Consider the following 19400-nt stretch of genomic DNA (forward strand, 5'->3'; position numbering starts at 1 on the left):
GCAAAAGAGTTCCCGCCACCGGTATGCAAATTCGTTCCCCGCTATTGGCTAGAGTTAAATTATTCCCACGTGGCAGCTAACGATTGGCCTGTTAGCCGTATAAGAGGCTTGAGCGCAGAAGAGGCCTCCACATCCATCTCGTGGGGACTCTGGATACACGGCAGGGTAAGAGAGACCCTGTGTGAGATTCAGAGGAGCTTGGTGACCTGATCCATCGCCCACCTCTTCCCGTCTTCGAGCGCAAATCTTATAAGACGTATCTCCGATTCCGATTTTGGTGGCGCGTTCACCCAGACCATCCGGAGCTCTGTTCTGTGGAGCCTAGCAAACTCCACGTGACCATCCGTGTTGTCTGTGTCTGTAACTGCAACTCAAGCAAGTTTTCCAGCCTACACCACTGCCATCTTGGTGTAAGTAAACAATCTTTAAAACTACCGCTAAGCGTTTGTGCGTAATTCCAGCTCGTCGCCCTCCCTCTCCGATCCAGCGTGCCCGGGCTGTTGGCCACAGCCCGCGTGCAGCACGAAAAAGGGCTCAGGTCGCTCCCGGCCCGCACAGACAGGACAAGCTATTAATGGTGTTATGCTGCAAAAAAGGAAATTTAGATTGGATAAAAGGAAGAACTTCCTACCAGCAGAGATGGTTAAACACTGGAATAGATTACTCAGGCTGTGGAATCCCCTGACTGGAAGTTTAAGAGCTGGTTGGTCAAACATTTTTCTGTAAGATGGTTTATACAAGAGGATTCTGCCATGAGCAGATAGATGACCTTTTGATGTCTTTGTAGCTGTTTTTCAAATGACTCGGACCCTTTCTGTGGCATCAAACTGACCAAGTCTACTGTGCACTTCTACAAAACAGCAGCTTCAGATTCAGTACTTTCTACCAGCAACTGGAAATGTGATAATTTCTTCCATAAATTATTCATAACTTCAAATGAGTTGGCTTTCCAGTAATTTGAAGCTGATCATCTTTAAACTTCATACAGCATGATAATCCTACATATTGAATGCTCTGCATAACTCCCTCAGCATTTATGCATCATGACAACGCCCTAGTCTTGCTCTAACCTACCTGTGCCCAGATTAATAGCCTATTGAAAATAGGAAAGTAGAAAGGGAAGGGACACAGTCTGTGCAGAAGCAACATAGTACTACAGATTCATTTGCCCTTACAATTAAAGCAAAATGGTGTGTTCAAGTCCCCTCCTCCTTATTGGGCTTGTAGACACATTCCTAATATACATATTTTATTATTTATATCATAGTAGCCAGATACCTCAGCCACTGACCAGAAGCCCTATGTACTACATGTTGTATACGCAGAAAACACTCTTGCTGCTTCCTACCAAATATTTGCACTTTGTTCAGTCTAAGTAAGTGATTTAATATAAATAAGTGATGTTCCTCACTTGGAGAACTGTATCCAGTTTTGGACCTTGCACTTAAAAAGTGGACAGACTGAGAAAATCCAGCGGAGTGACAGAAATTATTAGAGACCTGGGAAACATGACTTATGGGCAGGGTTCCTGGTTTTACCAGTTTAGAAATCCCAAAACCTCTGGCAAAAGAATCCAAAATTCTCCGATTAAAAAAACGCCCAAATCTATGTTTTTTCATGATTAAAATGAAATGCCTCTCTCTCTCAGTTGCACACAATATTTTATTGATATATTTATAATTTGAAAGCCTACCAGTGCCTCAATCATTATAATCAAATACATTCTAAATACTATATATTTTAGTGTTTGGATTTCGTTTTTTCTATCATGGAAAATCAGAGCCCATCACCCCACCTGTTCCCTTCATGAACCAGGATGTGGATCTAGCTGTGGCTATCCACCCTGCTGCTTTATGGTGCTGAACAACTCTATGAGAATGCCCTGGCCCCTGCCCCCATTCCCAACCCCCAGCCCCAGTGTGTGGAGTAAGGTGCATGTGTGGGAAGTATGAGGATGTGGGCATAGGGCAGGCAACGTTGTCATGCAGTGGGGCAGCATGGCGGCCACATTCCTCCCCCCCCCCCCGCCAGATTTCTGCACTCACAGTGAAGCATGGGGCTACAGCCTAGCTGGAATGGCACTGGGCAGGATCCAGAGTGGGAGGGAGCAACCGCAACACCGTGGCCAGCAAGGTGAGGCGTCTTCTGCCTGCTTGACAGCAGGGCGGAAAGCGCAGAGGAGGTGGGGGCACAACTCTGCACCACCGCTAGCAGCCCCATGCCAGCTGTACTGCTATGACCGCCAAGGATAGGTGCTTCAGTGGCAGCAGTGCAGTTGTGCCCCCTCCACTGCTGCCAGGTGGGTGGGGGCACGTCACCTTGGTGGTCATAGAGATATGTCACTCTCTTGTGCCAGGTCCTGCCTTCTGGCTTGTGGAGGCAGCTCCTGCCCAGTGCCAGTCCTGCCAGGCTACAGTACCATGCTCCGCCACAGGTGCAGAAGTCTGGGAGTCACATGACCCCCCATACCAGTCCTGACACATCACCTATGGCCCCTCCACACCAGCCCCCCCATGTGTTGCTTATGCCTCCCTCTCCCTGACCCATAGACTTGCCTACAGGGAGTTGTGGGGTCTGCTCTCCACCACGCTTCCTGGCTGTCATGTGCAGGTGTACACACGTGGCACCCCCTGCCTCTGATCGCCCTCCTCCCATTCCCCACAGGCCCAAGCAGCCCCTTGCAGATTTTCTTTAGAGGAGAAAATCCACATTTTTCCACAGGAGACTGAAAACTCAGGTCCCTGATTATTAATATCTAACATATATCTTCATTTTGAAATAATAATTTAAGAAAATGGTATTGACTTATTCAAACAACTCACACAAAGCTAGCCTGAGTTATGTTTTCAGTATTGTACGTCTGCTATAAAACTGTAGTGATAAAATTTGTGAGGTTTTAGTATTAGACTGTTTACTAGATTTTTTTGTAACTGCACTGAATTGACACATACATGCTAATGTGTCAGCCATCTCAGAATTGAATATGGCTACCACAACAGAAATATTGATTGATCTCAGTTCATACAATGTTGGTTTCATCATTGGAATTAAGTTTCTAACCCTAGGAGGGCTGAATACAAGCTATCTTGGATCCAATATGGTGACTACACACAACTTGCCAGATTGGCAACGTAACTCTTCTGACATGTTAAGACCATCTCTACCTGAAACACACTGTTGCCACTTGTTTCAATGAGTTGCCTACAACAAAAAAAATCTAGAGACCTTATACGCATTTGGTATAAATTGACCAATAACTCCAAATTTATACTCCTAAGTCAGTCCCCCTAGCCTTGCCAGTGCCCCTCACTCCCAACCCGCTGTCTCCAACCCTAGCCCCCATGTGAGGAAGGGAGTGGGTGCAGGCACAGGCAAGGCATGTGCTCTCCAGGATTTCTGGCCAGACCAGCTCTGGACAGGAGCCACCTCTGCAGCCCAAGCAGACAGGGCCTAGCATGGGAGTAGGTCAAGGTAAGGTACAATGGTGTGGAGTTGTGGCCCCCACCACTGCCTGGCAGGCAGGGGGTGCCTCACTTTGGCGGCCATGGCAGTACACATGGTCCCTCCTGTGCCAAGTCCTATCCACTGGGCTGCAGAGGCAGTTCCTCCCGGAGCTGATCTGGCCTGACTGCAACCCTACACCCTGCTGTGGGCACAGAAATCTTGGGGTGGGGGACCCTCTTACCCCCAATGCATTGCCTTGGAACCCCCCCGCATAGATTTACCTGGAGGGAGCTGCTTTCTACCACACTGCCTGGCTGCTATGTGCATATGCACACATGGAAGATAGTCACCTGGCTGGGGTCATCTGACCTCAGTCCTCTTTCCTGCCAGGGGCAGGGGGTCAGACACAATGATCCATTGTGGTCCCTTCCAACTCTACAGTCTATGAATCCCTGAATCATACACGTACAGGCAGAGTCGTCCTTAGGGGTGTGCAGGGCCCAGGGCATATCAGCCTGTGAGGAGCTGGGGTGAGTAGTTGGAGCTGGCAGTGCTCAGCACCAGCACCACATGGTGGCCACAGCAAGGCTTGTACAGCACTGTCCACGGGGCCCGGGGCAGTAGCCCCAATTCACACCCCCTTGGGAAGGCCCTGTGTGCAGGTGGCACCCCCTGCTCCCCACTTGCTACAGCCCCAAGCAGCCCCTTTCAGGCTGGAACTCTGCCAACCTACAAGGAGAATCCCACCATTTCCCATGTTTTTCTCCTTTAAAGGAGACAAATTCATGTTTTTCTCTCCATTGAAGGCAAAAAACTGTTTTTCTGCAGCAAACAGAAAACCCAGATCCCTGATCGACACACAGGAAGCACACATCTTTTCCTCCAAGCCCCACTAGACTGGCCAGTTTCATAGTAATATCATATTCAGTCACTTCCAAGATGAAGTGAGGGTCAGGACACCTGCCCCCTTGCCACGTGCCCTCCGCTCCCCCCATGGAGATCTGTAATGATCGTCTGACAGCCATCATGCATCGCCCCCTTTATGCATTTGCAATTAGGTCCAGTTTTTGTATTTGTGATTATTTTCAGGTGCTTACATATAAAACACCCAGAAGTCCATAGTAAAAAGCATTAATGTACATTCCCTCCTATCTACCATCATTAGCTTTCTTGATGTTCTCTCTCAGGCATATATTTAGTTACTTACATGCAGGGTAATATATAGATGTTATTGAACATTAATTTAGAAATTAAGTTTTGCATAAACCTTTCCTTTCATAAAAAAAGGAGTATGTATTTAAGTTTAAGAATTTTGCAAGGAATATCTTTAATAGCCAAAATCATACCAAAGTAAAAGACAAATTTATTTTTGTTCAGAGAAGAATATTAGCTGGTAAGACATCAGTCTAAGATTTAATTTAGGTTGTTTATAAGTGACTTAAATTGCTGTTCTTATTAATTATACATTTTCATTGGAAAAAAAAAATCAAGAAACGTTAACTTAAATCTTCACATTGGAGTTTAGCATAATCAGTTAATGCAAAGCAGTGAGTATCAGTCTTGTTAACGTAACTGATTGTATTTTTAAAATACAACATGTATTAACATGTTGCATATACCATATGCTTTTAAAACTGAGACAAAATGAGAAGGAAAGTGTATGCATGCCATTTTAATAGTGAAAAACTGTTTCGCTAGTTTGGCTTTAAAAACCCAGGAAACAAACCAATGATAAAAGCACCGACTTACACTTATTGAACAAAACAATTTCAGGCATTTTAATGTGTTTCTCAGTAAAGCTACACGGGTCCCATGTAGATTATTCATATGTATTATGGCACTTCAATTCCCTTAACTTGTATTTAGATCCCCAGGATATCTACATATAAAATGAATTTGCTAAAATTCAGCATTCTATTGAGAAAAAAAAAAAAAAAAGAATTCTACCCCAATCTCCCTCTTCAAAAAAAGCACTATTTTAGTATAAAGTTGCTTGAAAATATGATTCCTCAGACTTTATATTATTCAATATGCTGCCACTGACAAAGATGTCAATTCAACTTGAAAATTAAGATCCTAGTAATTTGTGAACACATAAGAAAGGTAGTACCCTCATCAACTTCTAACAAAATAAGAAATGTCTTACTCTTTACAATTTAAGCTAGTATTTCAGTATTTATGTATCCATTCTTCCAAAGAGCTTTAAAGGTTTGAAGGAATTACACATGCTAGGAAAGAAGTTAGATTTAATTAAAGACTTACAACAGTAGCATTTTTTCCTCCATGTAAGGCGTTATTCTGACATCCACTGGCCTAGTATCCAACCATACATTTTAATACAATGTATTGATGTTTTTAAAAAGGACCATATATATTAATCCAGGGATAAGAACAATTCAAGGAACACAAATGACATACATTAAAACAGGCCTGTATACTGTCATATAAATCCACAGCCCTACCAATATTTCGGTAGGCTTCTATTGCTTTCTTATTTCATTTGAACTACTGTATATTGTGAGACTTTAATACAACAGCTCTGGGGGAGAAAGTTACAATTGGAAGAAAAACAAAAAAGTTGTGACAAGTAAAAAAAAAAACCAATTTTCTCTCTTAAAAAAATCTTTACTTACAAACTTAAGCAGCATGCTATTTTATGATTTATATTTGAATTTAAAAGACTAATTAGACTGAAATAAAAATAAAACCTAAAAAAATGGTAATTCTATAAATAATGACAATTTTGATTTCACTAGACTTTAATGAAAACGTGGTAATTAAATACTTACTACTGTCCATTAAATTGATGAACTTTATTAGAGTTAAAACTATAACAAAGTTCATCCTAAAACATTTTGCAATGCAAAATTATTTTCACTCAAGGAGTGTCTCAAATTGAATGCTAGGAATTACAAGCAATCTTCAGAAGCGGACACTCACATTCATAAAACTTTATACATCTTTTTGGAACTAAGATATTTATACTACTAAAATCAGACATGCATTACTTCCATACATTCTGGTATCATGATTTATATTACATTATGTAACACCACTCTTCTAGACAGCAGCAGTTCTCTATCATACATTTGCTCCATTTTCTTTGGATTTTTGATCTTTATCTTCATTCTTCACAATATCCTGTGAAAAAAAGAACAAAAGGCAATGGTGTAAGTTCTGGTCGCAGTACTTACAAGGTGAACTGTAAAAGAATTTAAGGTAATTCTGACAGGTGCAATTTATTCTGATACTAAACTGACAGCTGAGAGCTACAAAATTATTTTAAAGTTTCAACACAATTTCTTCCTATAAAATGTAAGGTAATAAAGGTTAAGTTAGGCATGAATAAAGGATTTTATACAAAAAATGAACAATTTTAAAATCAAAGATAACACGCAGCTAAGCAGCTTGTTTTATATTACAACAGAAAACATTCACACCTGCAACCCAACCAATTATATCAGACTAATACTTGACAACTCAAGAGTGAAGTTATCTACAATTAATTTTCCATGTCAAAACTAAGAGGTAAAAAGTAAAAAACAAGAGATTCTTAAATGATATATGGTGTTATGAGAGCTGTAAAAATATTGTTTCTTAAACCTGTTTTTATGTAAACTATTGTTTATCTCCTTTCTTTCTTAGCAAGCAGGAGATTCACAGGTCAGCACCACAATTAGCCAGAAACTTCTCACGTAAAAGAGACTTCTTGCCCCTGCAGAAGTCTGGTTTTGACTACTACTCTCTTCTTCAAAACTGAAATGAACAAGCCTGATATGTCACTTAGTATAAAAAATAAATTGCACCATTAAGTTAAGCAAGTTTCATAAACTTTATTTCTATGGAGCTTCCCAAGATGCCATTGATTCTCATCAAAATGAACAAACAGAAGCAAATAACTCAAATTCTAGTACCACCTCTGCCATAGACATCTCAATTATAAGCTATATTTATTCAAAGTATTATTTAGTTAGACTTCATAATAATCCTCTGAAGTAGGTACAGGTCATCATCCCAAATTTACACAAAGGGACACTAATGCTTAACGATTTAAAAAGCTTGTCCAAGGCAGTTATACCAAAATGTCTCCCAGAAGTCAGCTGAAGTCTATATCAGTTTCCCCAGTCAAATGGCTCTTTGGCTCGGTGCAGACTTAAAAATGAGCGGAAAAGATTTCAGCCAGGAACTGAATATATGAGGGCACTATCAATGTGGTTTTGGATACTATGACCTATTAATTTTCATTTTTAAGTTGGTTATCCTTGACTTTTAGACTTGAAAACACTCCCACCCCTTATTTCTTTTTACCAATACCTATTTAAATCTTAACTAGTTGACAAAGATGTCTGCATTCTGGACAACACTCAATCTTTCCCCTCCCCACCCAAATGAATAATTAAAAAAAAATTAGCTTATCTTATAGAGAAGTTACAGACAATAGTAAGAGGACGTTACAAAATCCTAACCTTCTTAAGAACGCCATGTATTTCATCCATAACAGTGGCCAAATTTTTGATTGTCTTATTCAGCTGGCCCTCAAACTGCAAATTTTTATCTTCCGAAATCTTCAAATTGTCTTGTAAGTGGCTAAAGTCCTTTTTGACTTCTTTAAGCTCTGAAGACAGGCTTTTGTTGGAATTCTCCAAATGTAATATAGTCTTTTCATCTTCATCTGACAAAGAAAAGAAAAAGTGAAATGCTTTGTACTTTTCCTCATAATAATCCTTTCTGCTTTCCAGAACTAACATAAAAGCATTTTAAAAGATCACATTAAAAATGCTGTATAAGCATTGAGATGTTAATACTAAAGTCTGATATTGCCTTCTGATTTTACTATTAAACAGATGTAATAACTTTTAAGAAAAAAGGGAGACATCCACCTACATAATTTGTTAACCACAAGTGGCTGTTGTGTAAGTTAGGAATGGAGTATGAGGGAAAACAAAGTAGCGCCCTATAAGTTATCCAGTTTCACAACACTGGGTCAATAAGCCACATCAGACAGTATTTAAGTGTTATCACCAAATGGTAGTTTTTGGGGGGTTTTTTTGTTTGTTTGTTTTTTATAATGAGTATTAGAGAAGTTGTCAAGCAGCATCTTTTCATACCTGTTTTTTCTTCCAGTAATTGAAGCTTCTGTTCTATTTCTGCCCGCACTTTTTCACTCTTCTCTAGTTTCTGCAGGAGGCTCCCTACATCCACCATAGCTCCATTGTACACAATGAGGCCAACGTTTTCTTCTATTCCCTTGGACTCCTGCTTTATAGTAGGGGATGGCAGGAGTAATCTGTTTCCTACATGAGATTAAACAGTTTTAGATAAAATACACTATCCAAATTGTGTTAGCTAGCTACCAACCAACTGGAACATTATCTTATCTGATCACATTTGTTTATAAAAGCTCCTAATGAAAGCAAGATCAATATGCCCTCTTCTCACATGAACAAGGGATTAAAAAAACCCACAGCGACTCGTGTGGGAAGGGCTATAACGTGGGAAAGCTGCTTGCATGAAACTTCTGATCCTTTCCCATTCCCACGGATATCTGCATGAATAAGGCTCCAACCTAGAGACATGACATGAGGCTGTTTCCTCTCTGTACAGTACTGTCCCTCCACAGAGATGCAGTTCTTTTAGCAGCTAAGGAAAGCTAGATAACGACATATCCACTTTCTGCTTTCGGCATAGAGTTCGCGCAGGAAACTTAACAGGGATTATGGGCAACCAGAAGACCTGTAGTTTACCAACTGCCCAAAACCTACCACGGATTTTTACAGCACCTGCTAATTCTAACCAAGCACAAGTTGGTAAGGAAGCAAAATATCAACCCCCGCACCCTTCTATCATTAATACACGAGTAATTTTATTGTGAAGTTGTACAACCATTCAAGTAAATAAATATTACCTAGCATATCTTCCTGTAGGGCTTCTGATTCTTCCTGATTTTCTTCATCTTTTGAGGTATCTGTTAATTTTCTGTAAAAGCAGGATTCTCTAAGTACTACTTTATTAAGTAGTTTCTTAACCTAAAATATATAAAAGGAAACCAATATTATGTTACATTGTTGAATAATGTAATGGTGTTAATCCCACATATTCATAAAAATATTTTTAAACTAATATTTTATTGTTTAAACAAGTTAATTATAGATGGTCGAGCCAAAAAGCAAGAAATCTTATGTTATGTTAGGGCTCAAAATTTCAACAAGACTAGGGGTGTGGCGGGAGAAATCAACATTAAAATTGCCTACAGTATACTGGTAGTTTTCTAGGAAAGCCAAAAAACATGTTATTTAGGCCATGTACACATTTTTAACATATCCTTGACAGGGTATATTTAATAATATGCCATGAAAAATATTTCACTAAAGAAGATGAAGCACTCAAAAATTAAGACTGTCCCCTGATCTTAACTCTGTCTTTTTGTGTATAGAGGTTACAAAGCAGTTGTTAAATACATACAAATACATACTATTTTTCCTTTAGTATTTCTGCCTCATTGCAAAATACATTTCTGTACAACTATTAAAATAAACCTGAGCACGTGAAAGATGTAGTCCAAGTGTGTACAGTATTTCCTCCATGTCTTTTTCCAGAAGGTATCCACAATGACTTTGATCAAAATAAACGAAGGCCATCAGAAGATCCCTGTTAACAGTAATCATCTGGGTCTTGTCTTTCTCCTAAACAGAATACATTATATATTAGGAAGTCACAATATCATCGTTTTCCCATTCTTTTCAAGCCAAAATGGAAGATGACAATTTGACTTAAGAAAGTAGATTCTACCATGCCATCTTACCCTCCCCTGGAATCAAGTTATTAATAAGGCCAGTATTAAGTAATCAAATAAAGTACATCATTATTTGGCACAGCATTTTTCAGTTTATAGGCCAATTTTTAATTGATGTAAAGCAGAGAACACTGCATCATAGATGTAAATTGAAGATTCTTTCCCCTTTCTGTTTAGGCTACAGTTCGTGACAAAATGGTACACAAAGGTGTTCACAGCCAATACCTTTTCAGATAGTTGCAAATATTTTATTTCAGAATGGGAATAGCCATAACTATATGTTAAATTGGCATTAAATTCACACAAGATTCATTTTCAGCCTTTAAAAAAAAACCCCACAAAACCTTTAAAACTGTTTTTACACTTCCTCATTTTCTTCAGGGGAGGGACAGAGAGAGGATAAAACATCTGTTTTACTTTCGAACTTTATGATTTGTAGGAAAGTTTTATGTTATGCTTAGTCTTGAATTTCTTTGACCCTCCGGGATAAGGACAAGCTATGACAAAAACAATTTCCCTGCATTGAAAGTTGTAGAAGATTTCATAATTATGCCAAATAATATAGTGGCTTACTAACTATAACTTCTCCAAATTTTTTTTTTTTTTTAAATGTAAAGGAGCATCTGGTTTACTAAGATTTCCAAAAAAGGAAGTAATTTCAGGTCACATTACAGCAACTTCAGTGGTTCACAGGGAAATTTAAGCATCATGTATACAGTGGGGTTGAGGTGGGCTGCAGTCCTGGCCTCTTTCCTAGTTTCACTAGGCTTTTATCCATCTATCTCCAGCTGGTGCATAAATTATGCCAACTAACTACCTCTTGTGCATGGGCAGGACTTACCCACAAGCCTTTTAGGCTGGTAAGCACATTCCATGATTTGTGTATATTTTATCTTTTTAGTTATTAAAAACTAATAAAGACTAATTATAATAACTAAATAGTTGTCAGAAGCTGTCAAAGATTTCTTTATATTTATTTAGATGCTAAGTTTCAGGATAACAAATGGGACAAAGCAGGTCATACAATTCAAATAAAAGTGCCGCCTTAACTAGAACTTGTCTAACAAAGGCCATGAATACGTTAAAAAAAAAAAAAAAAAAGCTTTAATTACTTTCTCTTTAGACGACCTCTCTTTACAGTGCCTGCTTCCTTCTCGTCTGTCTTCTCTCTTGTTCATTTCCTCCTCATCCCGATCTATAAAACAGAAGCGACATTCGGTACAATCACAATAAATAAGCAGTTTTAAACTACTACTACAAAGTCTCAAGTATGATATTTGAACAGAAATACTTTGTACAAAAAACAAAAAATATAATTGTGAGACTCTTCCAAAATATAAAATGGAAAGGGGAAGTGTCATTTAGCACAACTGGTCCTTAAAATACAACTTTGTTTTTTCTCTTCATTTTGAAAGTGCATATAGTTCATTTTACTAGACCATTTAAACTTGCATGGAAAAAAGCTAGAAGCAATTATTTAAAAATAACTCTGAATATATGTCACCGATCACATTTACCCAATTAAGACCTGAAAAAATCTGCATCAGATAGCATCTTCATTACCCCATTAGGAAGTCACCTGATTATTCTCCAAAGCATTTTACAACATGAAAAAAATCCCTATAATAAGAAGTTAATGTATCTAAAGACCCTCTAAGTCAGACTCAAATGAAAGAAAGATGAAAAGAGAATATATTTCAGGCAACATTTTACTATCAAAATTCTGAATTTTAGTCTCAAAAAATTACACGACTGCACTATTTCTAGTGCATGCAACTCCTGAAGCTTCTAAATAAACGGGATTACAATCCAATCCAAGCTTTCATTAAAAATTTCTGCTAAGAGAACAACATACCTTTGAGAAACATGAATTGCCCCATGCCTCTCAACTGAACTGAACTCCATGACCTAGTAGCACAAATATTTCAATCAACGCTATCCCTAAGGTTGTGTTCTGCAGAAGAATAGAGCCTGCCTTACTCACTCCTGTATCTTGGACAGGGGAACAGAGGACATCATTGCAGCTCTGGGAATGCAGAAAAAAGTTGTTGTCCCATTACCCTTGCTTCTATGTGAAAAGCCCCAGGTACCACCAGTCTAAATTGGAGGGCAATGTCAAAAGGGCTCCTCATGTTGCACTTCATTAAATACACCCAACTGCACTAGTCTGATACACAGGAAAAAACATTAAACACAGAATCACTTGGATGCATAAGAGTTAGGCATTTAACTAAAGTAGCTTCATACTAAGAGGTGCTGAATACTGATCTCCTGCCAAGGTCAATGGGAGTTATAGATGCATACTTCAAGGGTCTTCATTACTGAAAGTCACTTTCATGTATGTACTTTATTTTTGAATACTTGTATCTAGGCTGCACCAACAATTTTATATTCTATATTTATATAATACTTATCACAATAAGGCTTTAATCCTGATAGGGCCACTTACACAAATTACTGTACATTTACTCTTCTAGTTAATCTTAGTGCCTTCTCAAATTTAAAAAGTATATCCAGTAACAAGACAAAGATGCTCTGAGATCACAAAAATATTCACACAGTTATACCTTCATCCTCATCTTCAGCATCTTCTGCCTCCATTGGGTCATATTCTTCCTGATTGTCATCTTCAGTTTCTTCTTCATCTTTAGCATCGTCTTTCCTCTTATCTTCCCTCTGTAATCAAAATTGCTAGACATTAAGTGAGAGAGATGGGCAACAACAAAATGAAAAAAACCCTCATGAACATTAATATAAAACCTTGATATTTTTTGTATTGTTCCAAAGTAGTACGTGTAAACTTAAAAGTTACGCTGACAAATAACTTAACAGAAAGCTGATTTAAGCCTTAAGATACTTAGGAAAAAAATGCAGAATTATACAATTGTTAAAGATGCATAATGGAAGATCTAAACAAACTAACAATCCAGACAACTTAACTAACCGTGTGAACAAAGTTTTGGGAACTAGTAGTGTAGAACACAGAAGACTATTTATTTCTGATCCTGGCAGCACAGAACTCAGGATTAAAAAAATGCAAACCTTTCTCTCTTCTTTATCCTCCTTTTTATCTTTATCATCTCCAGATTTTCTCCTCTTAGGCTTTGGATCATCAGTTTCATCATCTTTTTCTTCTTTTTTCTCTTTTCTGTCCTCCTTTTTGCTCTTTTTGTCTTTTTTCTCTTCCCGCTCTGGAAGGGATATCAGTGCTTTGTAGATTCTAACACCAAAATCCCTTTGAAGCATTTCATTGAAAAGTTCTGCAAACAATGAAACCTGTATCAAAACACAAGAAAAAGTCATTGAAGTTATGATGTTTTAGAGAAAAGCAAAAGTTTTGGGGGAAATCGCTTCCTTTCCCATCCTGTGGCCAAAAAGGATGTCCAACATCTCACCCAACTATACTGTTGGTCCAGTAAGACATCACCAAAAAACCCCTGTTTCTTGCATATTTCCTGAACCACCACAATTATATAGTCAGTTGAACCCTACTATGAGACACAGAAAAATATGTAAAAAGGTTTATATTTATGTTAGACCTACTGTCCCCATTAAAATGCCTGGGTGAATTAAAACAGTAACTTATCGACTTATGATGTATATGCAAATAAAATTTTAGCTCATTTGATTATGACTTCCTTGAAAACAAGAGTTACAATTGCATGCACTGGCCTGCTCAAGTCTAAGACTAGATTTGTACAGCAAAACTAACACACAAACATTTGCATAATAATACTAAAAAAAACAGTGATTATGACTTACTATGGAAAAGGATACTCAAGTTAAAACTAGTAAAACAAACTCCCATAAAAAACAATGCAAAACAGAACTAAAAAAGGTTTGTTTTTTTAAACCAAGATTAATTAAAAATCGGACATAATATTGGTTCTCCCATAAAACGGAACTGGCATTTAGATCAAATTAATAGAAATACTTTTAAAAATAAAGAAACGGCACAAAAACCTAAAGATAACAATATCAACTTCAAAAAAAAAGATTTACAGAGAAATTAAATACAATAAAGGATCAGCTACCACTATATGGGTAATTAAAAAAAAAGGTTAGGCGTGGGAACTAAAGTGCTATCTGCAAATGTATTAAAAACTCATAAGTATATATTAACAAGTTAAAAATACAAGCCTAAAGTCAAATTATATCAAGTACATATGCAAAGTAGCAGTTGGCCTGAACTTAAGGAAGGCTAAAAGCAGAAAGCAGAGACCATACAGCTGAGTCTCAAATTTTGATGGAGAAATACTAGAAGCGGAAAAACAAAGGTAGTCCTTAAAAGAAATCTAAAAAACAGGAATGCATGGAGCAAACACCAGGGCTCTAAACAAGCTTGAAAATATTAGCTGGCTGTTTCATTAAAACAATCAGATAAGAAATAATTAAAAGGAACAGTTAGTGAACTATATTCATTAGACTGCTATTTACGAGTAGGCAGTATAACACAAATATCTGATTCTTCATGAGCTCTTCATCATTCGGGATGAACAGAATGCTTACCATTAAGAACAAACAAATAAAAGGCAAAAGCCACTGTGAATTAATGTACTAACATTCTGAAATATGTTAAAATACAGGGGTGGCCAGACTTACTCACCCTGGGAGCCACATCCGATCCTCCATCAAAGCCAGAGTGTGGGGGGAGAAGGGGTGCTGAGCAACCTGGAGTGGAGGTGACCACTCTGCCCTGGCCCCCTGAGCCACTCTGACTTTCCTTGTTGGGAGCACACCCAAGGGTAAGCAGCACGGCTGAAGCCCCTGCCCCAAGGAGCAGCCCCGGAGAGCCACAAGTACCGTGCCAGAGAGCTACATGCGGCTCATGAGCCATAGTTCAGCCGCTGTGGTCTTAATATACTCATCATATAAAAGCATTACATTTAGGAGTAGAGAAACATACCAAAACTGGCCTTAATGTCCTTCCCAAGACTCCCTTTAATAGAAGGAAAATGGGAGGATGTGTTTATTTTAGTGATAAAGCAACCATATAGTAGTAATTGCAGCATCTGAGTCTAGACAGCTTTTCCAGAAATGAAGTTAAGGGAGTGCATATGCTGTTTGACCAACTATATTTAAAAAAAATGAAAAGTATCAGTACTATATTAAAAATACAGATAGTTTCATAGATGTTAAGGACTGGAAGGGACCTTACAGATAATCGGGTCCAGCTTGATATTTTGAAATAATGCATTACATAATACTTTATACTGCAACAGAATTACTAAAAGCTAAGAACCATCAGATGACGTCCTCATTCAACAGTTGGGTTCTAAAAACTGTTTCTCAGAACCCCAAAAAGTTGTCTTCTTGTAAAGTACTTCATTACTTTGAAACTGCACCAAAGTAATATAAATGAACTACCTCAAAAGAATGTTCTTTATTATCCTCCAATCTGTAGTCCAGAAGAACACTGAGAGACATGATACTACAATCAAATTTTCCACTTTTTGCTGCCCAGTTAGGATGTACAATAATGGCAGGCTCATCGGGTAAGATGTATCGTCTCTCTCGTCGCTGCCGCTCCATTTCTTCTTGACGCTTTCTTTCTTCTTCCTAAAAAATCCCCCCGCAAACACAAAGAACACTTACTAGCTGAAACTTCAAGTATATATATGAGCTTTAATTACTGTAGTCACTTGAAAACAAGATAAGGTCCCCCACAATCAGCATGGGAGGAAAAGCCCCTCATTGTACATTCACATAGAAGAAAACATCATTAATGATAGACAATGCATTTAACCTACTGCCAAAAGCAGCATGTGCTCAGTAATGGAAGCTGACTGAAAATTGATTAAATGCAGCCAATACTGAACATGACTATAACACGCATGGCTCATACTGGAAAAACATGCTGATGGAAACCTTTGTGTGTGCGCATGTGCATGCACATCCCTTAACACCCCCCCCACCCCGAAACACCAAAACGGGTGGGTGTTCCCTCCACAGGGAACTGGCACCAGGCCTGGAGGTACTGCAAGATGAGGCCAGCACCAGACTCAACACCCTCTCCTTGGTGCCAAAAGTGTTTTTGGGGTTTTTTTTGTTTTTATTAATTTGTATCCAAGGCCAAATTAGCCAAAACTAATTCCAAATTCAAGAGTCCAGAACCGTAAGTGGCCCTACTACTGGCAAACATACTCCACCCGCACCTGGGGCATCAGATGTTTCCAAAACCTTTGGCAGACATCCTATGTGCAGACCCAAATCCAGAGGCTTGGGGTTCAGATACCCCCGAGTTTTGCTTGCCCTTAGCCATAAGGCCATCGGAGCAAGCAAGGGAGGTGCCAAAAATGTTACATTTGATCTTAGACCTATCTGAATAAGATGGTAGTACCCATTGTGCTCAGCCCCCTCAGTGCTGACTCTTTCAAGTCGTGGCAAGTCACTGCACTGCATATATTTAGACTCTCTCTTCACCCCAAAAGCTGAGCTGCGTCTTTCTTTCCCAACTTCCAATGATTCCCATTTCTTCAAACAGCCTTACCTGTCTCACAAACATCATTAAATGGAGCCCCAAACAGTTAATCCAGAATCCCTATTGCCCCTTCTCTCATCCTGTCACATATGATGCCCTTCATGAGGTGGAGCCGACCAGGTTACCTTGTGCCTTATCTGCATATACATTTTTGGAGGACCCCAGGATTCATGACAAACACACCCGATTCCAGTCATGAACGAGGGTTAAATGGCACATAATTTTGGGGGAAGTAAGGAGTGGGGTGGAGAATCTCTGGAGTACATAGAGTCTGTGCTATAGGGTCACCATACTTTAAATGCTGTTGAATCTGCTGAGGCCCAGCCCAATTAACCTTATGGTAAATCATGAGCCTGTTGGCTTTGGACTAAAATCACACACAGTTTGTTTTGGCTCTCAAATAATATAATGAACAGTTCACATTTTGCAGCCTTTTGGTTAAGATAAAGGGAAACATGGCATCTGAACCCCAGGGCATCCAAGCCTGGGGCTTGAATGTAGGATGCCCGCCTGGATTTGGGGAGTATCCAAAGACCAAGAGCAATGGGTCTAGGAGGGAGGATACTTGCCCAGTGATAGAGCCACACACATTTGACAACTGAGCTCTGCCCAAGTCAAATTTTGGAACTTGACTATTAGGCTTTGCTCAGTTGAATTTGGAACTGATTTGGCTTTGAAAAATATTTTTTTTAAGTTTGTACTACATACAAGTAGATACAAGAGTGCTTTTTAAAAGTATGTTTATAGAATATTTGTTTTAAAACTTGCAACAATTTCAAATAAGGTCAAATGCATTAATTCTGAATGAACTAAATCTATGGGTACTTAACAGTAATTTGCTTCTGTGCAAATTATTACAGGCATGTTTATTTCAAGGTCAGTGCTTTCAAATTTGTCACTCACTTCCCTGTGTCCAGGGCAAGCAGGGTTTGATGGTAAGGAGCACGGAAAGGGACTACAGGACAAAGAAGCTGGGCTGGGGAGCAGAGGGTAAGGGGGCTACCTGACTCCCCAGATTTATTTTCTCTGCTGTAGCAGTCGGAGGGAGACAAATTCAAGGTAAACCTCCAGTAATTAGATTCTATACCTGGAAAATCATAACTAATTTATACATTTTCCATCTACAGAATCTAATTATTGGGGGGGTCATCTTGTATTCAAGAAAATGTGGTATTCCATGCTTTTAAAACAAGGAATAGAAGGCTAAACAACCAGGAAATCTAACCAGACAAAAATTATGTACTTTTAGAAAGAGATTATAAATGGTGTCCCCAGTGCCATTATAAGAACGTTTGCAGCTGAAATCTTGTTAGCCAACAATATTCCTTACGACATTCAAAACCACCACATTGTGGGGCATGCATATTTTTGCTTAGGGAGCAACAGACATCTCCAATTAGCATGTGGAGCAGCATAGTTACTTCCTAACTAGAAGGGTGCCACCCCTCTCAGAGATGTGATGTGTAAAAAGCAAAAATACCAACAGTGAGAAAGCTTCCTGGAGTCCTACAAACAGGTTTACCATTTCTATTACATGAAGACAATAAAGGATTCCTAACTTCCTCCTCCATCACATACATTTGGCACAAATTTAAACTTAAATAGGATTTAAAAAAGCACAATCCTTTTAGACAACTGCAATAGAGTATTTTTACTTGTAAATTACAACTGACAGAATTACAATGGATAGATATAGTGAGACTTTTAGATTGAACTGATGACTCGGGAGCATAAAAGTATGGTTTGAAGATAGTAAGGAGTCTAGTTGCTTTTAAAATAGCATACTACTGAATATTCCGAATATACTGTGGTACACCCTAATGAAGATACTCAGAAGTTTCTGATCCAACACACAGGAAGGAACAAATGCTGGGGAAGCTGCTACTGAGTACAGCAACAATGACTTTCATCATCCTTTCAAGGGAAAAGGGAAGGAACAATTAAATTTCAGGACTGACACTAAAGGAAAGTCACTTGGCTGAACAGTTGAGTGGGTTCACACAGTAGTTTAAAAGCTACAAGGACACGAGGCCAGGGAGAGCCTCCCTGACCCCAGTTCCTGGCCTTTCAGTTTAAATAAGATGGATTTAAAAGTGATTTAAACACCAGCAGGCCAGGAATTAGCATTGGGGAGGCCCTGCTCCGCTTACCAGCACAAATGTAACATCTGTCCATTGCATTAGCTGTTCTTATATAGATTCTTCTATTAATAACCATCACAGAAGTATTTCTGGGGTCATGGCCAGGGATAAGTGTTTTCTGTTCACTGCAGAAAAATGCGGATTTTCTCCTTTAAGAGGAATATAGGAAGCTGCAGCTTTCTGCTTGGGGCTGAAAGGAGTGGGACAAAGGGGGCACCCCCCCGGAAGTCAGGCAGCGCAGCAGTGGAAAACAGCTCCCTCAGCTGTCTATAGCTAAGACTGGGGGTGGGGGCTGTCAGACTGAGGCTCCCACAGTGAGGGAGTGGGGCAGGATTGGTGGGGGTGCTGCTCAGATGGGGCCCAGCTGTGCAGTCATGGGGCCTGGCCAGGCAGCAATACAGAGCCACAGGCAGCTCATCTGTGTACACTCCCAGGGAGCGAGACATAGGGGTGGCAGGATCATGTGGTGATACATATATCTATATTTATCTAGTGGCATTTCATTTTAACCATGGGGGGAAAAAAAAAAATCACAGATTCA

The 19400-nt window shown here is 39.1% G+C and overlaps 1 protein-coding gene across 1 annotated transcript in view; it reads right to left on the reverse strand.

Moving 5' to 3' along the window:
- Window positions 1-5673: 5673 nt before the first annotated feature.
- The window catches only part of CCAR1 (cell division cycle and apoptosis regulator 1), a gene marked incomplete at its 5' end in the record, with an annotated part of 31816 nt that continues 18089 nt past the window's right edge, over window positions 5674-19400 (reverse strand). Inside the window, 9 exons of the mRNA XM_014519695.2 lie at window positions 5674-6585; window positions 7911-8116; window positions 8553-8738; window positions 9350-9470; window positions 9981-10127; window positions 11350-11432; window positions 12805-12913; window positions 13280-13513; window positions 15605-15796. Coding sequence (XP_014375181.1) covers window positions 6526-6585; window positions 7911-8116; window positions 8553-8738; window positions 9350-9470; window positions 9981-10127; window positions 11350-11432; window positions 12805-12913; window positions 13280-13513; window positions 15605-15796 — 1338 coding nt within the window. The remainder of the gene's footprint in view (window positions 6586-7910; window positions 8117-8552; window positions 8739-9349; window positions 9471-9980; window positions 10128-11349; window positions 11433-12804; window positions 12914-13279; window positions 13514-15604; window positions 15797-19400) is intronic.

The sequence above is a fragment of the Alligator sinensis genome, unplaced genomic scaffold (assembly GCF_000455745.1).
Source record: "Alligator sinensis unplaced genomic scaffold, ASM45574v1 scaffold546_1, whole genome shotgun sequence".
NCBI lineage: Eukaryota > Metazoa > Chordata > Crocodylia > Alligatoridae > Alligator > Alligator sinensis.